Source organism: Vanessa tameamea, chromosome 8 (assembly GCF_037043105.1).
Source record: "Vanessa tameamea isolate UH-Manoa-2023 chromosome 8, ilVanTame1 primary haplotype, whole genome shotgun sequence".
NCBI classification, from domain to species: Eukaryota; Metazoa; Arthropoda; class Insecta; order Lepidoptera; family Nymphalidae; genus Vanessa; species Vanessa tameamea.
This window is the reverse complement of record NC_087316.1, coordinates 5,735,334-5,758,204: the sequence shown is the minus strand read 5'-3', so window position 1 is coordinate 5,758,204 and position 22,871 is coordinate 5,735,334. Positions and strand designations below refer to the sequence as shown.

General features: G+C 34.5%; 1 protein-coding gene across 8 annotated transcripts; it reads left to right on the top strand.

The window, feature by feature from the left end:
* The first annotated feature begins 1,257 nt into the window (after positions 1-1,257).
* Tlk (Tousled-like kinase) lies at positions 1,258-22,636 on the top strand. Of its 8 annotated transcripts, XM_064215725.1 has the most exons (16): positions 1,258-1,739; positions 7,889-7,974; positions 9,604-9,657; positions 16,729-16,819; positions 17,334-17,486; positions 17,711-17,871; positions 18,394-18,483; positions 18,749-18,889; positions 18,970-19,175; positions 19,311-19,557; positions 20,000-20,151; positions 20,400-20,543; positions 20,756-20,903; positions 21,003-21,253; positions 21,383-21,602; positions 22,110-22,636. In XM_064215725.1, exons 1-16 carry the CDS (start codon positions 1,667-1,669, stop codon positions 22,323-22,325), a joined length of 2,433 nt encoding a protein of 810 aa, XP_064071795.1. In that variant the 5' UTR covers positions 1,258-1,666; the 3' UTR covers positions 22,326-22,636. The 8 variants fall into 8 exon arrangements, with proteins under 8 accessions (XP_064071795.1, XP_064071796.1, XP_064071797.1 ...); XM_064215726.1 differs by lacking the exon at positions 9,604-9,657 and having other exon boundaries at positions 1,259-1,739; XM_064215727.1 differs by lacking the exons at positions 1,258-1,739; positions 7,889-7,974 and adding an exon at positions 8,946-9,047.
* Positions 22,637-22,871: the final 235 nt, after the last annotated feature.

The window sequence follows — 22,871 nt, the reverse complement described above, 5'->3', positions numbered from 1 at the left end:
ACGCGATCACGTGTACATTTTGCAGCCTGTATTGATCCTGTCGTCTTTTTCTTGTTAAATGCGGTAACACTGCGTGATTGCCAACGATTTACCAACTTTAATTAAAGGCTGTTTAGTAATTATTACTCTTTATTTTAATCAAAATGAACACAATAATCTGTTTTCTTTTTTTTTTTGTTAATGTATCGAGTTTAAATGTGGCTTTTAATTATTAATGATTTTATATAACTGTTTTATTTTTATTTTTTAATTAAATTTAGAGAGAAGAATGTATGGGAAATGTATAAGCAGCTCGCTTACAGGAGTGGTCCCAAGCGATTTGCCGTGTTGTGGCACTCCGCTGAACTGTGTTGCCGTTTGGGTGCGTGCCATTATTTCCTCGCTTTATTTTATTTATGTCAAACAAACCTCGGTATTCGGTCGGGTGTATGAATTATATACCTAGTCTATGTTTTTTTATGCAATAAAAAATATGATTAACGCAATATATGTAAATATCAAGGAATCAAACGTAGTTTTGATTACTTTGTAATATAAACTTGACATTGAAAATCAAAATACTGTTTGGTATAGATTATTTCATTCGGTTAGAATTTAAAGACAAACATTTGTCACCTAGTTGAACTATAACGCTAGTTTATGGCACGCGTTCGGGAAAAGTTAGACAAGAGACTGAAAAGAGGCGTGAGAGCTTAGTGAAGTAGAACGAGATGCGAGATTTGTATGCGTGCGCTCTATTTTGGTCGCGGTGGCACACTCGACGGCTAATCGGCGCGTCACGTGGCCAGCGCCGGAAGGATGGGGGGTGAGGCCTCGCGGGACGAGGCTGGGGCGTCGGAATGCAGTCACCACCGCTCGATGCACGGCTCGCCGATTGATCGTTCAACTGCTTACCACTAAACCATTATACACCTACTGTTAAAACTCTACTAGACATTTGTATATGAAACATAACAAACGAACACCAAGGGGTTAATTTCCTCTGTTACTGAATTTGCGATTATTAAAAATCTGTTCTTTTGATTATTCCTACTTTTTACGAATACCATACAAATTGTAAAGTAAGGCTCAATTCGCAATTTGATACGTACATTGATACATAAGCTTTTATACTTTTATTTGAAATATTTATATGAGCCCATGTTAGGATAAAATTGTGGAGTACGAGCAAGTAATTGCACCGCGCGGATTGCAGGCAATCGCCCCCGCACCGCGCCCCGGCGCCCCGCTCTCGAACACCGTAAGTAAACAGTCTGGTGTTTATCCGCGTCTCGCTCGCACCGACCGCGTCGCGTCGCGCCTCTGAGGTGCACTCACTGTTCCTATTATTTTCGTGACGGGTATTGCGCCGAAGCCGATTCCCGCATCCTCACCCCGAGACGCGAGGTCCGGTCTCGCGGTAGAGGCGACGGCGACGGCCGTTCGCATCACGAGCCAGTCCACGCCCGGGGCCGATTGTCGTATAGGTTCGCGCCTAATGAAACTTACGTTTTGTTACCTCGTCTTCATCGGTCCATATTATATATCGAAATCGGTAATATAGCGCAAAGCGCTTCTCGTAACAGTAGACGAAACTAATAGTGTGCGACGATAGTCGGTGTCAGTGTTTGGATTGTGTGCTGATGATAAACGTGAATGTGAATGGGGTACGGAGCGGAGTTGGAAGATGCATTTCAAGGAGTCGTTTGCGATGAGCGATCGTCCGAACGAGCGCGGCCGGCGCAACACCCGCTGCAAGGGTGGGTGTCTACTATCTGCGGTGACGGCCGCCAGTGCTCTGCACTCGCTAACTCTCGACGACTCACGACTGTCCGTATACAATAACAGCTGCTCGCTTCTCACTCATATCGCTCACGCGGTGAATTTATTTGTCACTTTGTACACACAGCATAATTGTCAGCAACAATTTTCTGCCAATCATTTGTTCGTTCAGCGTTCGTTAATGTAAAGAGTCTGTATTGTTGTTTCGTTTATTAAAGGACATCATAATTATGAATATACTGATACTTAAGTAAATTAATAATACTTGTTTGTTCTATTATATCATACATCATAACATATTCATGGTATAAATCTGAGAATATCATCGAATCATACATTAAGGAGTTTCTGAAAATTTTACAGTTATCCTTTTTTTTTAAAAAGTCGGACAGATAAATAGATAACGTTACATAAATTTAAAATTAAAATGAAAAAAAAAACATGCGTTAATTTTATTTATAACAATTATTTCATATTCATTAAAGATAAAATTAAAGAATTGAAAGATATAATATGGCTTGGCTATGGTTTTAGCAGTTAGTACCTACGTAATGTTGTTTAGTACGGTTAGTGTATTCGCTACTGACATAAAAAGGCGAGAGTTATGCAATGGTATCGATGGTCTCCTCGTCTGTCATTAACATGCTCCTTACATAGAGTTTTGAACATTAATAATTATAATTTTATTTTGCATATAACAAATTATAGTTTTTCTCAAGCAGAGGATGTCGGATGTCAAAGATGAAAATATTTTCAAGGTCACAAGACTCAAAATATTTTTTCAACTTAGTTATTTACATCTCGAAAACCAAACTCAAGTTATCTTAAGTTTTTGTATTTATAAATATACCTACTTTTATTTTAATACGAATAAATATTTATTCTATAATAAGTAGTTGACATTTACTTTCAATAATTATGTCGCAAAAAATAAGGAAAAACTAAATAGATTTTAAATCCGATGATAGGAACAAGAAGCATTTCATGTAAAATGTTAAAACGAAATTTTAACATGTTTGGTGAACAGGTTTTAATCACGTATTTATTTACTCCCTCTGCCCAAGTGAGTATCATCGAAACCGGTTAAATATTTTCTCATACGTGAAAATCGCACGTATCAAGTCCCATGAAGGTTTTAGTCGAGCTTCTTATTGTCTTCACCAATAACCTAAATTTGTAATACATTTATAATTAAACAAGGGAACATATTTTCAACATACGTCACATACATAATCTATAATAATTATAGTTTATTTAATTAATTCGCTTATGGGAAAGTCACAATTACAGTTCCTTATACATTTTCATAACCGTATTTGGTTATAGGTTAAAAAAAAGATGAAACGTAAAAAGTTAAGTATTACAACCTTGAAATAGAATATATATATATATATATTCGTTCCCTTGCACGTAAAAATGACTTCTTAATATCTAATTTCAGTTTAAATTATTAGGTATATTGTTATAAATATTTTAATAAACTTTAATAATAATATAGAACACTGAACTAAAACAATAAAATCTTAAAACACGTTATTTATTATACTATGAACGTTTATAGTTAAATAAAACCTACAATTTTGGCTTTTCAAGGGTGGCTAACATAAAATCATCATTGGCTAACATAAAACCAACATCAATCATCTAATATTTACATCATCATTGGCTTGCTTATGTCCCATCTCACTAATTCATATCTCACGGCGCGCTGTAGTAACTGCATCAAAAAAGTATTTGACAGTCCCTTAATTGGCTCGTATGTGTCTCGATAAGGTAGTTCTATTCAAACGTTCAGAAGTTTGAAATTCTATTAGAATGACATTAGATGACAGAAAGATAAAAGATTATTGCGTAAATAGTAATTGATTTCACGATTATTGTAATAGTTAGGCGGTAATTGAAATATTAAAGTAGAAGTTAAAATAAAATACTAATCTTTTTTACTATAAATGTAAAGGTGTTTTTGTTTTAAATTTTGTTACTTAATTACACCAAAACTAATGAATGAAATCGAAAGACGGGTATACATACGAAAGCGTAACGTTTAAAGTAACAGTAACACGTAAATGTCCCATCGCTAGGTAAAGGAGTCCATAGGGATTTGTCAAAGTTCAGAGCTTACGCCATCCATCTGCTCGTATGCAGACTTCATACTGATAAATTTGAAACGTACAGGTTTCTTCATTAAGTTTTCCTTCACCGCCGAGCACGAGATGTTAAGTGCAAATCAGGCAGGTAAAAACTATGTTGTGTTTGACTGGATTTGAATCCGTAACTATGCTGGTCATCAGGGTATCAACTTATATTTAATATAACACATACTAACATTGGTTCCGTTATGCACTTAATATCAAATGCGTATAACGTACGTTGCAAGGCAATATTGCATTGATAAGTCTGTCGATATTTGAGCGGTGACCTCGGATACTTTGATATTATCGATACTTTCCATTTCTATATCATCGATATTATAACTGACTATCGACTGTACTGTATATAATAAGCATAAAAATACTAATGATAAATTATAATTAAAAAATATGCTTTACATATATCTAAACCAAGCAAATACTTCGACCTTATAATCTTAAAATATTGTTTCTTAAATTCCTAGCAAGCAAGCTGCAAGGAACACGTTTTGCTTACCTAAATAAATAATCATTTTTACCATCCTGTTAAAGAGGTGGTCGCTCACTTTATTAACTGAATTAATATTAGTCTTTTTTAATTTTGGATGAAAATATCTCGGATTTTTTTTTGTTTTTCACAAGATGTGACATGTAACAAAAAAAAAAATAAACGTGATGAAATAAGCCTACAAAGTTTAAGCGTGCATTATATAAACTGAAACCTTAATACATGTACTTCTAAGACCCCGAAAAGAAATGGGCGAAGTAATTTTTTGCGTAAGGACTTTATACTGCTTCTGTTACCTACTGGGATGTGTTCAGTTAGAGAAAGATTTTTGAAATCCCACTTCATTAATTTTATAGTCGTGCAGTTAGAAATTGCTTCATATTAATCGAAACATCTTGCTTATTTAGCGCCCAATTAAGTTTTTAATTCTAAAGTAACCTAAGAATATTTAATCATTCGTCACGTTGGGCATATTCGACACCGACAGTCGGTTCGTTGTAGGCTTTAGAGGCTATGCGGTAGGCGGCGAGGGGGGAGGGAGTCACAGAGGATGGAGGTGAGATCATAGTGGCGAGTGGCCCGGGGAGGCGATCAATATGTACATTGAACATACATACATACCTATATAAATAACGGTGCCTAACTTCTCCCAACTCACTGTCTGCTCCAGATACTGCGCCAAAACCCCGTCCTCCCCTCCCCTCATGCTATTTTACCGATTCTTTTTTATAATCATAGTTGTTTAATAAGAATATTCGTATAAAAAAGACGCCTTGTCTGTCATGTTTCCAGTAATTTTCGTTTATTTTTTTTACGTACCCAAAATCGTTCTAAATTTTTTCGTCGACAAGCGAAACATGGTCTAAGTACTTTAGTTATTTTTATCTAGAATCTCAAAAAAGGTTATATTTATATAATAGGTATTCTGAAAACAAATGGTATTGTTACTTTACTAAAGTTAAAATTGTACATCAATATTTACTAAACAATTAAAAAGCTATTATATGTTATATCAAAAACTTTTTTAAACACTGTTATATTGATTTTTTTTTTAGTTTTTAGTTAAAGATAAATAATTAAACACTAAGATATTTATATTGAAAAATGATACTTACTGAATTTAAAATTGTATCTAAAAAGTAATTTGTGCCTTTCGGTGCTATTACCTATTACGATTCATTGATAAATATTTACTAACACAATTCAGAAGTTGAATAAAATAACGATTTGGATTTTGAAAAGTTTAATAAGGCACTTTAGAACCATAAAATACACATATAAAGCATGCCAATTCTTTATTGCTGCACATACACCTTGTGCTTCTGCTCCATATATGGATGACTCAGGGTCTTCAGGAAAGTCAATAAATAGTCAAGTCATACACATATCACAAACGTAGATGCATTTTTTTTAAACGTTTGAATGTTTAATAAACACGATGGTCATAAATGTCCAATAAATATTGTTTATGTACATTGATTCATTTCATAAACTCTATTTTAGAACCTAGAGCACTTAGAGATCAGTAAATAATGTATTAGTGTGATGTTATGCACATTGCTAAATACATTCGATAGGTTTTTCTAAAATATGCGAAGTAATATATACAGACGACTACACAGATATTTAATTACTTAAATTTATTGAAATACTAACGATTTTTAAGTGTAAAACACACTTGGGAGTGAAGCTATAAATAATTGATTGTTGAATATATATAATTATTAATTACATAATTACACTTACTCTCGTCAATTCCTCGTACATAGCGGTAAATTTTGTATTTCAATATTAAAGTGTAATTTATGCAGATTGCCTTTATATTGAAATTTTACTTAATTTGATTTGAGTTGAGAATGTTCGTGTCTTATGTACATTCTCAAATCAAATCATATTTTACTACTCAAAGTTTGTAAGTTTTGAACGAATACGAATTCAAAGTAGCTAATTTGTAAATTATCTTATTATTGTCTACTAACGATGCGATAACTCATATCTGCGACCTTGAAACATATACAACAAATATTTGAAGTTTTTTCTATCTATTTCAATAAAACATACGAGTAATATCATCTTGCATTGAATGCTTAGTATAGCATATCAATAAAATTATTGTGATTTGTAAGATTACTTATTATATATATATATATATATTATCTTTAATTGTAGTTGTAATATTTTTTAATACTTGTAATTTTAATAATAATTGTTTTAATATATGTACACAGCGTAGATTGTAATTGATTAACGAACCTATTATTAGATTTAAATAAATATTACTATTGAAATAGTTAACGCGAAACTTTTTACCGGTTTTATATTATTTTGTCTTCGTCTGCCCGCTATTTTATTTATGTTTAATGGTTCGACAGATAACTTGTTTTTTGTTAACTTAACTTAATAACCCAAACTGGGTTATTGATCAGCGGTGATTGATAAACTAAAATAAATATAATTATATACTATTGTATGCTCGGTATGCTGAGGTATTTATAATGGTTCTTTATCTGTTTATTATCAGCTTGAAGAAATTGAAAGATTTATTATAATATTAAGTATGTTTTACGAATTAACATTTGCAAAAAATATAAATGGAAAGTATTCACAGGTTTTTGTCAGCTTATTTAATTTAAAAAAGGTAAAGTTTATAAACAGCTTTGTATTCATGACAATGTCAAATGATAAAATCAATTCTAGATTCTGCCTCTTGAATTGGCTACCGGCTTCATAGTTATTAAATGGCAATTTTTTTATTTAAAAACGTGGGTGAACAGATAGCCGACGTTTATTTTTTTGCAAACCTACATAGAATCTTTTTGATATTATTGACAAAGTTAATGAGAAAAAATAGGTGCGTAGATATCGAAAATAAACATAAAAATGATTTATATTTGGGTTAATAATAAATCATTAATCATAATAAAATATATATAAGATTATAATATACTTTATTTCTGTCATTAAAAGTAAATCTATATTAGCGTGGTGGTTATATAAGTTATTTCGGTCGATTGAATAGGTCTCTGATGATACTTGCCGATACATGTTCCGTGCGATGACCATTACTATATCTTACTGTCTATAATAAATTAATAATCGATATATACGAGTTGTAAGGAATATTTTAAAGCTATTTATAGTAGTGTTAAATACATATTTTTACACAGCAGAAACACTGGCGGTCCTTTGTGGCTTGGCATTGATATTCGTGGTATTTTTATGTGGTTCTTTTTATCGTTTATGGTTTTCTAAATCTTCAAAAAGAGAAAAGAAAAAGAATGTAGTAAAAATAATATATAATTTAAAAGGTTTTGTTAATAGTAATTATTAATAACAAAACTTAATACATATTGGGCTTAGGATGCATAAACATGTATAGAAAATATTTGAAAAATTCTAGAAATGTATGCAATTTATTAGAACCGAAAACATAATCTCTAACACATTATCCAGTGCCTATTATTGTGTACTCATGATGTGTTGTTGTTAGGCGCTGGCGTCAAGATGGAGCATTTCCAGGCGGCGCTGGACCCTCGCAAGCAGGAGTTGCTGGAAGCTCGCTTTCTGGGTGCCAAGGTCAGCATCCATTTTATTCCCAATACTTTTATATTACAATTATCGATAACAATAAGACCTCGACCTTTTCTTCTACCTAACGACCTTTTAGCCTATTTCTTTTTTTTCTAATTTTATTATTGTTTGTATTTTAATATCGTTTTCGCCAGTAATTATCGCACGCTATATAACTTGAGGATAAAATAAAGATTAGATTTAAAGGTAGATAATTAAAAATTGTATATATATCATTGCATTTACTAATAGTCTTGGAGAGGACAGTTGCAATAATGTTATTGTATCGATTCTTTTGTTCTCTCGGGTCTCGGATTTCTGTGCGGCTCAGTTAGGTTGTTAGTTCAGTTTATCGGTAACGCGGAGACGTTGCTATGTATCACTGGGCTACGTCAGCACACAAGCTCACGCTTACGTGTACAAAAGAAAATGGCCGCATCGCTACAATTATGGAAAGAAACAGGCCCGAACAACTTATATTCGATATGATGTCATTAAATTGCCGTTCAATATATTATTACTTCTTTGTTTAATAATTCCTGTATTCATTTATCGGCTATAATATTTATATAACGGCTATCATATTTATTAATGATTTGTGATAATTTGTGTTAATCTATAAACTAACAGAAAATATAAAATTGGTTTTAATGTTACTGCAAATGATTGGAGATATCCCTGTTTTGATATCACGTGATTTCTGATAATACGGCGGCTTCAGTTAACTTGCTACCTGACCGGTGACCCGCTGTTGCGCTTACTCGCCCCGGCAGATCATTGTGCTGTGTCGCACCGCTTATATTAGATATATACATATATATATATATAGATAGATAGCTTATACACATATATTGTGGTCTCGGGCAAGTAAGTGATGTAGATATGTAATTCCATTATGTGTCTCGCCTCCGTCCGTCCCCCCTTCCCGCACTTCTCTTCTGTTCCCCTCCGTGGACCTATTGACGCGTCATTTTGCCGCGCCAGGGCATTGGTTTTATACGTTGTTTTGCTTTATGGGTTATTCAGATGATCGCTTTTTAACAAATAAGCCCCTTAATCGTTCATCGGAATTATTATATGTGAGTAACCAACATTTGCAATAATTTGAAGTCGACCCACATTTTCTTAATTTTTTTTTATCGTAATGTATGTACTACACCTATATCGGTAGTTATGGCGTACCGTTCTCGGTCTATTATAATGAGCGTCGTAGGTATGAGACTACCATTTCGTCATTCGACAACAAGATGGCGGACGGACATAAATAGTTTGCCGGTAAATGTACGTTTGTGACTTATCAACCTACAAACAGATTGGTGCTCTCACTGCCTGACTGCGCGGAATCAGAGCGCAAAGTGGCTACGTAATACATTTAGAACATTGCTCTGTACGACTCTTTGCATTATTCAAATGCAATAAATTTAGCATCGAACTTGTAATGAAATTAATTTAAAAAATGACAACTACCTCAATAACATTAACCATTCAAGTACGTATGTAATAAAACTGATACGTATGCGGAACGCTGTTCAGAATATTGTAATACAAAACAGTTCTAATTATAAATCGCTCTAAAAGTACAGAGGGGTTTCTAAACGCATGGTTTACATGAGCGCATTGATCGCGTGCTTGCAGGTGAGCGCAGGGGCGATACTAGTAGAAACCCAGCGAGTCACCGAGTTCAGGACGGTGAGTTTGGCCTTTTTTGGTTTTACATTGAAACGTACGCCTGTAATATTATTATCACATATTGCTTTAGCCGCCGCTCGCATTGTATGACTATCTATTGCATGATGGCATACGCTAAATTTAGATTATTGTATCTGTGCTACACTTACTGCGTGGCGCCAGTCACCTTGATGGTTTTATTGGGTTCGTGCGACGACCGATAATAATATTGATTTATCGATTTAACTGGATCTATAAAACGGTAAAATTTTATTTTTACTATTTAGGTATTCATTCAAACGTAAATAGGTAGTGTAAATAAGGAACGACTCTTTAGTGATTAGGTACTTATATTAAACTAGTTTTCGCAATGTTATTTAATTGTTATCGTATTTATCTTATCATTTTTATACAAAATGAACATGTTACTGAACGTAACGATAAGAAATCGAAAACTTGTCGACCTAACATGGGGACAACGTTGGCGAGAGTGACAACTAAAGTGTAGAATGTAGATATTTACGTGTGCAAGAGAGCTAGAATATGTCGGCGGTTTTGCGGACGGCCTCGATGAGCATAGCAAGCGGCTTAGGCTCGGGGCCGCGGGGTCACCGACACTGCACCGCGCCCCGCGTCTGTCTATCACCAACCAACTACCCCTACCCATGCAACATTCAAATATATTTTTATTACACACGTTGTTTTGGTAAACAACGCCTACTGATTTTTAATTTTTTATGTAAATAGTAAACACTATTTTTTCCACTTTTATTGTCAATGATGATCTATTTATATTTTCTATACATGTAATTGCAGTTATTTAATACATATATCAAATTACATAGCATGTTGGGTGTAGTTACACATTACGTTAATCTGAAACCGAAGTTTATATTTGATTTCTGTAGGCGTTTAAAAGCAAACAGAGAAAAATAGGTAGGCGTAAAACAACGTTCAGTCGGTCGGTTTGCACATTCAACACGAAGGGAAATTATAATATGGCGCATTCGGCCTCGCCCCGCCTCGGCTACAATGTGCCGCCAAACCTCATTCCACCGCTTAGCCGCCCGGTTCCGCAGTTATTTTTACACAACCCGACCTTTCGCACCGATCGTCACCGCACTCCAGCATAATTGATCTAAATCGCACTCACTAACAATTGGTATACATTTCACTATTCAGGCACGAGGCACAAATTATGAAAATTGGATATTCAATTTATCAGCAGTATATATCGCTGACATCATTAGACGTGTTTTCGAAAGTAAAATCGTAATTATTTACATTTTTAATGTTTTCGTCACGTACATTGCATACGAAACGTCCGCTCGTACAGACTGCCGCGGAGGCAATGAACGCGCGCCGCGGGGCTGGCGGAGGTGTACGGGCGGTCTGTCATGCGTCAGCTGAGCGTCACGCCGCGACATTGCAAGGTCCGCCCGTACCGCCTCGCCTGACCCACTGCGCCGCACCGGCCGGCTTGAAACGCCGGTTCTTATAACAATATACAAATACTTAGAATGAGACAAACATGATATTATTTATTACCACAGTTAAATTAAATTTATAATGCAATTCCTTAGTTTTACTTAATGTAATTGTAGTAAAAACATACGATAAGTAGAGCGCATTAGCCAGCCGGTTCGCCCCAAGGCGACACGTCATTTGTTGTGAATGGAGCGCCGCGCATGCTCGCTACGCTCGCTTGACTTGCTTTGTCGAGTCGACTTGTATTCAACACCAAAGAAAAAATATATATAAATATATATATAGAGGTATATTTAATACTCTTCGAGTAATAATATTATAGGCTTTTTTAATTACTTCATTTTGCTAGACTGCTTATAACGCATAATCAAATTATAGTAGAATGCCTTAGTTTTGCTGTTTTTGAAATCAAGTAACAAAAATTGGACGTACTTTGTAGTAGAAACAATTTTATTAAATAAATAGTAGATTACCTAATGTCATTAATAATTTTAAACTAGCACGAGTTTGTTACTGCCGCACGTGTATAAAAGATTATCCCACTGCCGAACCTCCTTAGTTTCTAAAGCTGGTAATCTTTTTTTGTTAGCGTTTCTTCTCATTTGATTTACTTTCATTTCATTTAGATTGCATTGAAACTTAATTTTAAATTTTACGTAAAATAAATGATTATCCATTTCATTATATGGTAGAGTTATGTAATTACCAAATTGGTAAATAGATTCTTGTTTAGATAAACATCTATAACAACTGACTTTTTTAAAATTTGCGTTTGCGAAATATGTGGACCAAGCTTCTTACATTTAGTTTGAAAAATTGAGTTTAAATCAAAAATATAGTTTTAAACAATCGCCTCAACGGATTTCTTCCTTAACATCTATGAAATGTTTTAAATTTTAATAGTTAAAGATTATGATTTATGTATTAGGTTACATAAATATTTAAAATAAAATTGTGTAATTATCGATTTATATCGACTTAGACATGTTAGACGATTTTAGCGAAAAATAAAATAGAGACCGTCAGCAAACGTTAACACGAGAACTTAATGCATATAATGCCAGCACAATAAATAATCAATAGTGCAGGGTCGGATTCGAATCTCGTGGCGCCTCGTTGGCGTTGCACACTTGTGGCTGGTATTGCGCTCGGCCCTCCCTCGCCCGCTCTCACCTCGGGCCCTGCACACCCCTCGCACTAGAAAATTGGGTTAAACAGCACGCGGCTGAATACCGCACCGGAAGAGGGGATTTCGGGGTCCGTGGAACTGCGCTTCCACAATGAATGCGGGACAGAGATGTGACTGAGTATTGATTGTCTTCAACATCGAGACGCAGTTTCCTGCGGCGCAGTTTATGCACACGCCCCTAACAATCTTGCTATTTTATAAAACGATCAAACGGGTCTCGTTTTACTGACCTTGACCAAACTTTTTTTTTAATTTAATTTTTGTTTAAAGTTTTACATTATTACAACCTTATAACACCTTCGCAGAATTTATTAATTAAGAATTATTACAATGTTTTGCGGCATCAATATTGATTAAATTGCGTAACATAAGATAACAATCATCTTAGATTATCAATATACATACAAGGTATCACTCATTATAGACTTATTTAGAACTTAAACATTTTTTTTGTCATTTATGGGAGGTAAAAAGAATATTTTTCATGATTTGTACTATTTGATATCAACGTTATAACAAGTTACCGTTAATATTAAAAAAATAAGTATTAGTTACATAACCTTTATGCATTTTTATTATAAACATATTACGCCTTTCCTTCAAATAATTCGATGTCAATGTAATCTATCATTCGTTAATTATGCGATTGCTCGAGGTATGTATAAGCTACGTGGACATATATTATATTATACTTCGACGTACGTAAATATTGTTGCCAGCTCGCTAACTTTCCATTCGCCTGGTGCTAGGTGTGCTAAATATAGACACGACAATAAATTCTACGAGGTAAATCATTCGACGGCTTAGACATTAACAAAATGATTACGCGACGTAGTATACAATAGTACTTGTGTTGGCGATTATTTATTACACGCATGAAGTTCGCGACTGTTAGAGATTCAAGTTTTTAAGTTATGATACTTTTCTTTTACATATCATAACAGGCAAATGTTTTTACCGAGTACAGTAATTTCGCTTCTAGGGCTCCTTTGCCCAAACAAATATCAACCAACGGAAATATATTCTGTATTGGTCACACGCCTTGCTCGTAACCTTAAACATCTCGAAAACGTAAAAGTGATTTGTTTAAAGCTCCTACGATAATTGCACGTCTGCAACTTTTAAAAATTATGTTGACATTCTTTAGACAAATTCAGCTTAAGTAAGTGCTGATATTTTCACCGATTTTCATATGCGCAGTAATTATTTACGGCTGTAGCTCCTACATGAGAAATATTGGTACATTATAAGTAGTTCAGCCAGTTCGCAACGAACTCTCACAGCGGCGATTTTCTATTTGACTGCATTGACGTAATAAAGTATGTCTCATAAAATATAATACAACGTAAACATACAGTATAAAGCCTTGAAACTTGAGTTATTGTGATATGAAAATTCTGTTGTACGGAACAGTTGTGTTTACGTAAATGCCTAAAAATTAAAAATGAATCCTATTTTTTATATGATTTTTATATAACTTTTAACAGCATAGTTATTAATTTGTTTGGGAATTGATTGATTCTAACGCTTGTTATCTGATATATACGTCAGTTAGCCTTGCCAGAAAATGAGACGTCGATATTCTAACTCATATCGACATCACGTGATACATTATTATTCTTATCGTTAATTTGATTCAGTCGAAATCGAATTCGCTTAAATATTGCTCAGTTGTTAGCTCAGTAAAGAGGTGGGTTGCTTTGAATTGAAGAGGCGGGGGCAGGAGGCACCGGAGGGAGTGCAGAGCGGCAACGTTACGATGATAATACTAATATGCCCGTATGATATGTTTTCACCGTTTTGATACGCTGTATCCAAAACTCACTAGTTGTTTTTTTGTGATTGTTATTTAGTTTATATATTGTTTTCTATAGCTACTTCGAATTATTAGATAATATATTACAATTTGGCGATAACAAATTAAATAAAATCTATTTTACATTTGAAAATTTAACGTAGCCAACTGAAGCGGTGTATGTATGTATTGTTTACAATAAAATGTTACGTAATGTTACTTTATATAGCGACTAATAAAATTAGCTGTTTGCATTTTTGCGAAGATAACGTGAAGCGTATCAGTAAGGCAAAAATATATTATAAATGTATTCAAATGATGACGATCGGACAAAACAAAAACTAGATTTAAAAAAATTGTAGAGCGTCAGAAATGTTTGTCAATAATTAAGATTACTCGTGGGTTAAAAGTGGCTAGTTAGTTAACTCTTTATATCATATATTTATATATAATTTTAAATGTTGCAAATTAATAAAATACATTCCTTTGAGTTGGTTAATTTTTTTGTTTTATATTTAGCTAGAGCAGATATTGTTAGTACCAAAAGTTGGTTATCGAAATTTTGAAAAAAAAGTTTTTGGTATTTGTATTATAAATGTCTATGCATTTAACTGGTAAAAGACATATTGAAATAATACCATAACGATTTACCTTTCTTAATAATCCATTAAAAATAATTCAATCTACAATTTTTGATTGGTGCTACATATGTCAGAATTTCATCCGACACAAGCAGATTTCCCCACGACGTTATCCTTTGCCATCTTCAGTTTGTTCACGTGTTCTATCGTAGACGTTCTCGGGTTCGATTTTCAATTATAATTTAATTGTAACTTTGTAACTGTAATTGAATCGTATCTTCGAATAGGTATGTCTGTTTACATAGCTATAAGGTTGCAATAATTAATGTTTATTTGCAAAATGACTGTTATTGGTTGATGTTGCAAGTTTGTAATTGTTCATATTATAGCAATTAATTTTATTAATAGGTTTTATGACTAGACCAACAAGTAGGTATTTTGTAAATTAAATTAAATTTAATGAGACATAATATAATAGCCGTAATATGCGTTATCTTGAGTCTTTCCAGTAACATAAAGAACAATAGAACAAAGACACTGATTGAATTTAGCTCAAGCATTTCCTAACATTCTTTTGATTTAGCAACACAATATATTTGATCGTACTATTATCGCACGAAAACTTGATGTTGTTATTTTATTTATGTTTTGTGGAATATGTATATTGTCATAACCAAAATCCGATAAAAAATATTTTAACAAACCGTTATCTTTAAAAAAAATCTTTTGAAAAACTGTTTACCATTCAAAAGAAATTTTACTCTACCTGATTTTGGTGAATCACATTTTTTTCCCTAGGCAGGTGAAAAATGAGTACCTATTGTAATTTGAGACGTCGTTATAATAAGAGCTGTATCTATTGTTGATAAGAAAAAATGGGATGGAACGTAACATAACAAGTGACTACGTTGTTGGGTGTGCAAATTACCATAATAGCTGTTATTATTATTTTTTCATTCTATGAAATATATCTATAAATTCTTTGATTTTAAAGTATGGAATATCTTAATTTTCCTATACTATAAGGATAGCAAAAAAATACTGAAAGGACCAATTATAAGTAAAGATTATTTATCTCAATAATTATTTACAATGTTTGTTACGTTAAAAGTTTATCGCGCGTAGAGCTTGGCCGCATACAGCATACCTATGTACATTTAGGTACGTACTATGTACGTACCTACCTTCATATCTGTGTTTATGTTGGTACATCGCGGCACAGACGCCTACGTAACACGTCCAGTAAGCAGTTTGTTGTGGGGCACGAGCGCCGATATCACGTACTCGTTCGCCGCAGGTCGGTGGCACTCCGCCCGCCACCCGCCGTTGCCACCGTACCTCGTTGCGGGAATAATCGGTCAAGTCGATTTCATTCCGACTGATTTTGTATATTTTCATTACATATTCTTGGTTTCCAAATACTTGCTAAACCTTTACCCTCATTATTGTGCGAATTCCATATCTACCTATTTACCTTCTGTATATCGAGCCAAAACTAGTTTATTGTTTACTTTCGTTAACTAGGTATTTAAAATAAATATTGCGATTTCCTAGAATGCAATTATAGGCTGTTGACCTGCCGTTCTAAATTCTATTGCGATCTACAGCGATCACGCCAAACTTGCAGAGATACATTTATATAAAACTTTCAATTTATGTCCATATCAGTGTTATGTTTTATTGGATTAACAATGCTTCTGGCCTTGTATCCTTGTAAAATGGCGCCTCGCCCGTCGTTATTATTATTACATTCGAAGCGAACTTCGTGACGATCTCCATTCTCCAGCCCCCCGCTTCAACGCTCCCCGCGGATGCGTATCCGATTGTCGCGAGCCGACGACTGGCGTTTACGACTTGTCAAACAAGTTAGGTTATACGGACTATTGAAGCGAAAACTTAAAAAAAATATCAAAAATGAACTTATTAATGTGTAAATAATCTGTGAGTAGTGTTAATTGTGTTTCTAAATGCCCGTACTGTACGTGAAAACAGAAATAAACTGGGCGAGTCATATGTAAAGACGCCATCTTTCTTTACAGATGTCAGCTGGGTCACAAATTCAGATGGCACCACAAACTACTGTCAACACGGGGCAGCCACTACATAATCAGGACTCCAATATGAGCACAGGTAAAGTGTGTACAAGTGGTAGAAGTGCAGTTTAACCTTGTGATGTGATCAGTGAAGTTAGTGTTTGCCACTACACGCTCACAAATTCTCTGGAGGCTAATCTTATTTACGAACTTTGAGGACTAAAACTTCTATGGATAACTGCCATCGAAAAAAGGATTGTGACGTCAACTTTTTGTGTATAATGCCGGATAGGAACTGTGAAAGTGTAATTATTTCTTCTGTGATCCAAAACTATTGCGTGACACAATGCATGACTATAAAAGTGGAACTAACGTGAACCACATCGGTCTGCTCAGCTCTTTGTCGAAAAGTGAGTTAATGTTTATTTCCCTGAACACTGAGCTTGTGACCAGTAGATTTTCTTTTATGCCCTAAGTTTTAATGTGTAGGTAAATTTATATGTTAATTTCTTACAAAATAATAAAATGTGATGTATATATTAACGCACATTTTAATGTTTTCTCAAATAATACTCCTTATAAATGAATCAATTTGTGGCTCATCCTTTCAGGGTCTTCGCATAGTGACAAAGAAGTGGATGCCTTGACTCCTGAAAAATCTGCCGCTATGCGAGGTTCAAATGCAGTCCCGGGCAGCGCGCTTGTGCCACCGAGTGGTGCCACACCTACTATAGCAATGCCAGAAAGAAAGAGGAAACGAAAAGGTAATGTAATGATTTGTGATAAGATAGATAAAGAAGATGCAATCTATCTATCTATGTATTATAATAAATTTATCAAACATTACGAACAAACTGCATACAGTCTAAAGAATAATGAACAAGTAAATATCTTAATTGCAATTTAATTTAGTTTTCATTTCTATAAATAATAGAATATTAATATAAATAATCAAATTTGTAATAACCTTAATTATATGTTTTCTCAGGGGAAGAAGGTGTAGGCGGTGGTGGAGGAGGTGGTGGTAAACCGAGGCACAATTCATCAGATAAAAATATTCGGGAATATTTTTCTAAGCACCCCTCATCCAGTCCTGTTCGGCATGCTGGAGCTAAGTCACCTTCACCTCAGGGCGCTAACTATCCTATGGTAATAAAATTAATATTATTAGTGAAAAAGTGAATCACTTAGTTTCATATACTACATAATTAAGTAACTAAAAACTGTTTTTAGTATTTGACAATTAATAAACAACATATTGCATGTAATTTAATTGCATTGTTGGTCTAGTGGCCAGATGGCAGGTTACAAATGATGAGTTCGTGGGTTAAAATCTCAGGTCTGGAAATATAATAGGTTTTTTCTTCAAGTAACTTTTAAGTCAAAGACCAGAGTTTATAAGTTAACAGTGTTTACACTCCTGTGCCTCTGATTCAACATAATGGTCTTAATTCATAACTTGAACTGTTTCTGGTCTTGTCGGATGTGATCCTGTCCCATTGGATCACGAAAGTGCTTTTATATTTGTATATACAGTAAAATGTTCTCTACTAGTCTGCTTAAAGAACTGTTTAAATTGTTTTAGGGTTAAATGAATGATCTTTAAATTTTATGAATGTAACCTTTGAATATTATTTCTATAATTTACTCAATAACAAATTAATTTTGTAGTACCCACCGTCACCCTCATCATTACTACCTTCGGGAGCTGACTTTTTACGTTCCGCCTCACAACAGCGACCTCACTCTTCTGTAAAACAGGTATGCAGTTTTACAATTAATATGTTATTTTTTCATATTATATCTATACTTTGAAAATCTGAAGACAGTTTGTTTCAACATGTTTCTCTCATGTGATTCCCTTAAATGTTAATATAACAAACATTTAAAAAAAAAGAAGTTGTTTGGATAACATTCACTACAAGAAAGGTTATAAGACTATACTTATAATGTCAGTCTATAACCCACAGAAGCAGTAACTTTTCATGAAAGTTAGTATTTAAGTAATAATACATTTTTGGTGCAGATTCAAACAGAACTGACATGTCAGAGGATACAAGAGTTAGAAACTCAAGCTTCATCTGACTTAGAAGTAAGAAACAATAGAATAGAAGAATTAACAAGAAGTAATGAAGAGTTAAAACATCAAGTTCAAGCGCAGAGCAAGGTATGGTAGCAAATAGACTCATGTAACAATAGTTAATAAAATTAAATATAAATGATTTCATACCAATTTTCTAATTTCAGGTTATAGATCAGCATAAGTCACATATAAACAAATGTATAGAAGTGGTAAAGAAATTGTTAAATGAGAAAAGTACTATTGAAAAAAAGGAAGCTCGACAGAGATGTATGCAAAATAGATTAAGGCTTGGACAGTTTGTTACACAGCGTGTCGGTGCTACTTTTCAAGAAAACTGGACTGATGGATATGCATTTCAAGAACTTACAAGGTAAGTTAACTTTAATTATAATATAAAATGTTTATGTCTTTTGAGACTAATGCATGCAAAGCATAATTTGCTTTTGATTAAATAGTTAGTTTTATTTTAAACATCAAATCAAATAATTTCTATTTTTTTTTAAAGGCGGCAGGAAGAAATAACAGCGGAAAAAGAGGAAATTGATAGGCAGAAAAAGTTATTGTCAAAGAAGCGGCCGTCGAATAACGAGGGTGGTGGCGGACGAGGCAAGCGTACGTCCAGCGTATCTGCGCCTGCCACGCCGCAGCCGCAACCGCTGCACAACGGCACGGACGCGCCCACCTTCCTCAAACCCGACCCGCTGCCCAGTATGACGTGGCAAGAGTACTATGAGGCTGATGAGATATTAAAGGTTAGTTAAGCTTAAACAGAACATTTTTAAATTTTCCAATGAACAATCAAATGTATTGTGGATGATGATTTAATATAATTTTAAATACGTCATTGTAGATTTTACAATTTGTTTATACTTAACTGTTTCCTTATAATATGCTAACTCGTATTCTTAATAGTGTGCAAGTTATTGCTATCTGAGTCCAAATAATAAACTTGTTTGTTCTATGAAACATGTATAATATCTTTGTCTAATGAGATGAGACGATTTGATGGTACAATTGTTAGCGAGCTGTGAGAAATTATTACTTATAAATATAATATAATAATAAGATGAAGAATAAAGAAAAGTTGTTTGGTTGTATCATACAAATTTTACTACATTATTTTTTATTGTTACCAAGATAGTTTTTTAAATAATAAAACCATATTATATACTAATATAATCTTATCCCTTGTAGTTGAGGCAAAGTGCCTTAAAAAAAGAAGATACAGATTTGCAGCTAGAAATGGAAAAATTAGAAAGGGAAAGAAATCTACATATTAGAGAATTAAAGCGGATACATAATGAAGACCAAAGCCGTTTTTCACAGCATCCTGTGCTCTCTGATAGGTAAGACACGAATTAATTGTTTTACTTTGATAGAATTGTTTTTTCGTACAGTTTATGTGAATTTTGTTTTGTTTTATTAAATATTTCAAATAGAATTGAATTTTGGCCAATATCTTATTTGGTTTATTGTCATTTTGCGAGTAAATTTTACCACAACCCTTAGAGACAATAGAAAATGGAACAAATAAGTTATGTATTTATAGTAAATATATATTTTATATAAACTGTGGTACCTGTTATGTTTCCAGATATTTGCTGCTAATGCTATTGGGCAAAGGTGGATTTAGTGAAGTTCATAAAGCATTTGATCTCCGGGAGCAGCGTTACACTGCTTGCAAGGTTCATCAGCTTAACAAAGACTGGAAAGAGGACAAAAAGGCCAACTACATCAAGTGAGTCTGTATACCAGCCCTGTTTAAGCAATATAAATGTCTTTAGTTTTGATGGGCATTTTGTTTCATTGCTTTTTATCATCTTTTGATTTTGTTTCAATTTAGTGTTGCAATTACAAACTTTTTTTGTGGATTATTTGACAGTTTTTTTATGATAAATTTAACTACAATTTCTTTGAAAATTTATTTAATTCACTGTTTATTCATTTCAGACATGCACTTCGGGAGTACAATATACATAAGGCACTAGACCACCCTCGGATTGTTAAACTTTATGATGTGTTTGAAATAGATGGAAACTCGTTTTGTACAGTTCTCGAATACTGCAATGGACATGATCTCGATTTCTATCTTAAGCAGGTAAATTAAAGTTTACTTTTGTATTTATTTTCAAGTTAATTTATTATTATAATGGATATATTATGTTATAAAATCTATTGACATGTATAATTATTTTAGCATAAGACAATACCAGAGCGCGAGGCGAGGTCTATTGTGATGCAAGTAGTGTCAGCTCTTAAGTACCTGAACGAGATTAAGCCGCCCGTAATACATTATGATCTAAAGCCTGGTAATATTTTGCTAACGGAAGGTAATGTTTGCGGCGAGATCAAGATCACAGATTTTGGTCTCTCCAAGGTCATGGATGAGGAGAACTATAATCCTGACCATGGCATGGATCTCACCAGCCAAGGTGCAGGCACTTATTGGTAAGTAAATAATATAATTATTTTGCTTGACATGTGATAACTTTAAAATATTTTTATTTTTAAATAAAATCTAACCTTTTATAAGCGTATATAGCATAATTATAATCCATATTTTGTTTTGTTTTCAAGGTATTTGCCACCAGAGTGTTTTGTAGTCGGCAAAAACCCACCAAAGATCAGTAGTAAGGTGGATGTTTGGAGTGTAGGTGTTATCTTCTATCAGTGTCTATATGGCAAAAAGCCCTTTGGACACAACCAGAGCCAGGCTACAATTCTAGAAGAAAACACTATTTTAAAGGCAACTGAAGTTCAGTTTGCCAACAAACCTACAGTCAGTAATGAGGCTAAGGTGAGTAACATCAAAAAAATATTATATACTTATATTTGCTTCATCGGCCATGGTGATTTTCCTAGTGAATATAAGACCGATTGTCCTGAGGTCCTAGGGTCAAATCCCAGGTCTGCCCAATAAAAAATTGTTGGGTATTTTTTATTAAAAATATCAGTAACAGCCCGGACTTCAGAAGTTGGAACTGTGTACATTCCCTCTCCTCGGAAAGCACGTAAAGCAGTTAACCTTGGCCAGATTTGCCATCCTATCGGATTATGAGAGTGAGGGAATAGGGAGTGTACCTGTGTGTGCGCACGCACTTGTTCATTATAATACGTCCTGCGTAGTTGGCTGGTCTTCCTTGTGTCTCCCTTGCATTGCCGAAATCGGTCAGGACGACATCAACAAGTTAAATCGAATATCGTTAAATATTAAAAATATCAATCTTTGAAAAAAAATCATAAAAGCAATTTGTTATACAAATAAATATCAAGAGTATTAAATACATGCGTATTTTAATGACAGAGCTTCATCCGCGCGTGCTTGGCGTATCGCAAGGAGGAGCGAATCGACGTGTTCGGGCTGGCGCGGCACGAGTACCTGCAGCCGCCCATGCCCAAGCCGCGCGGCGCGGCGGGCGCAGGCGCAGGCGCGGGCGGCGCGGGCGCGGGCGCGGGGGGTGCGGGCGCGGCGCCGGCCGCCTTCAGCGCGGGGCTGTTCGCGGCGGGCTCGTCGTCCTAGCCGCGCCGCGCGCGCCCGCGCCGCCCGCGCCCGCCGCGCCCCTGACGCCGAGGCGCGCTCGCCCCGACCGGCCCGCGTATTCGCCGCGTGTTCCCCCGTCGCGCGACGTACGCGCGACTGAAATGACTATATCATTTACGGATTAAATTGTTTAAGATTATGCTTACTGTTGACTGTATTTATTGAGCAGGTGATAAAATGTGATTCTCCATTTATGAATGGTTTTATCCTTTTGTCACTAGAGAAGAATCCTTGGGACTATCCCTAGCATATTATATAAGTTATCCCTATTAAAAAAGTTAAAAATATGAGTGCGGTGTTTGTTTGTATTGCTATTGACCCTTCTCGTAAAAACTTTAAGCGATATGTCACATAGTGCAGACGTTTCGGTTACTTATATTTTCGCTCTCTATTTGTTGCAAATGAGTGAATCGTTAATGTTTAGTTCGTATACATGGCGTCGGAATATTGCGACTATAATTCTTTGAAATAAAACAGTTTTTAAAGGAATTAGTCGCGGTTTTATTTATACTGCGGTGTCTTGTT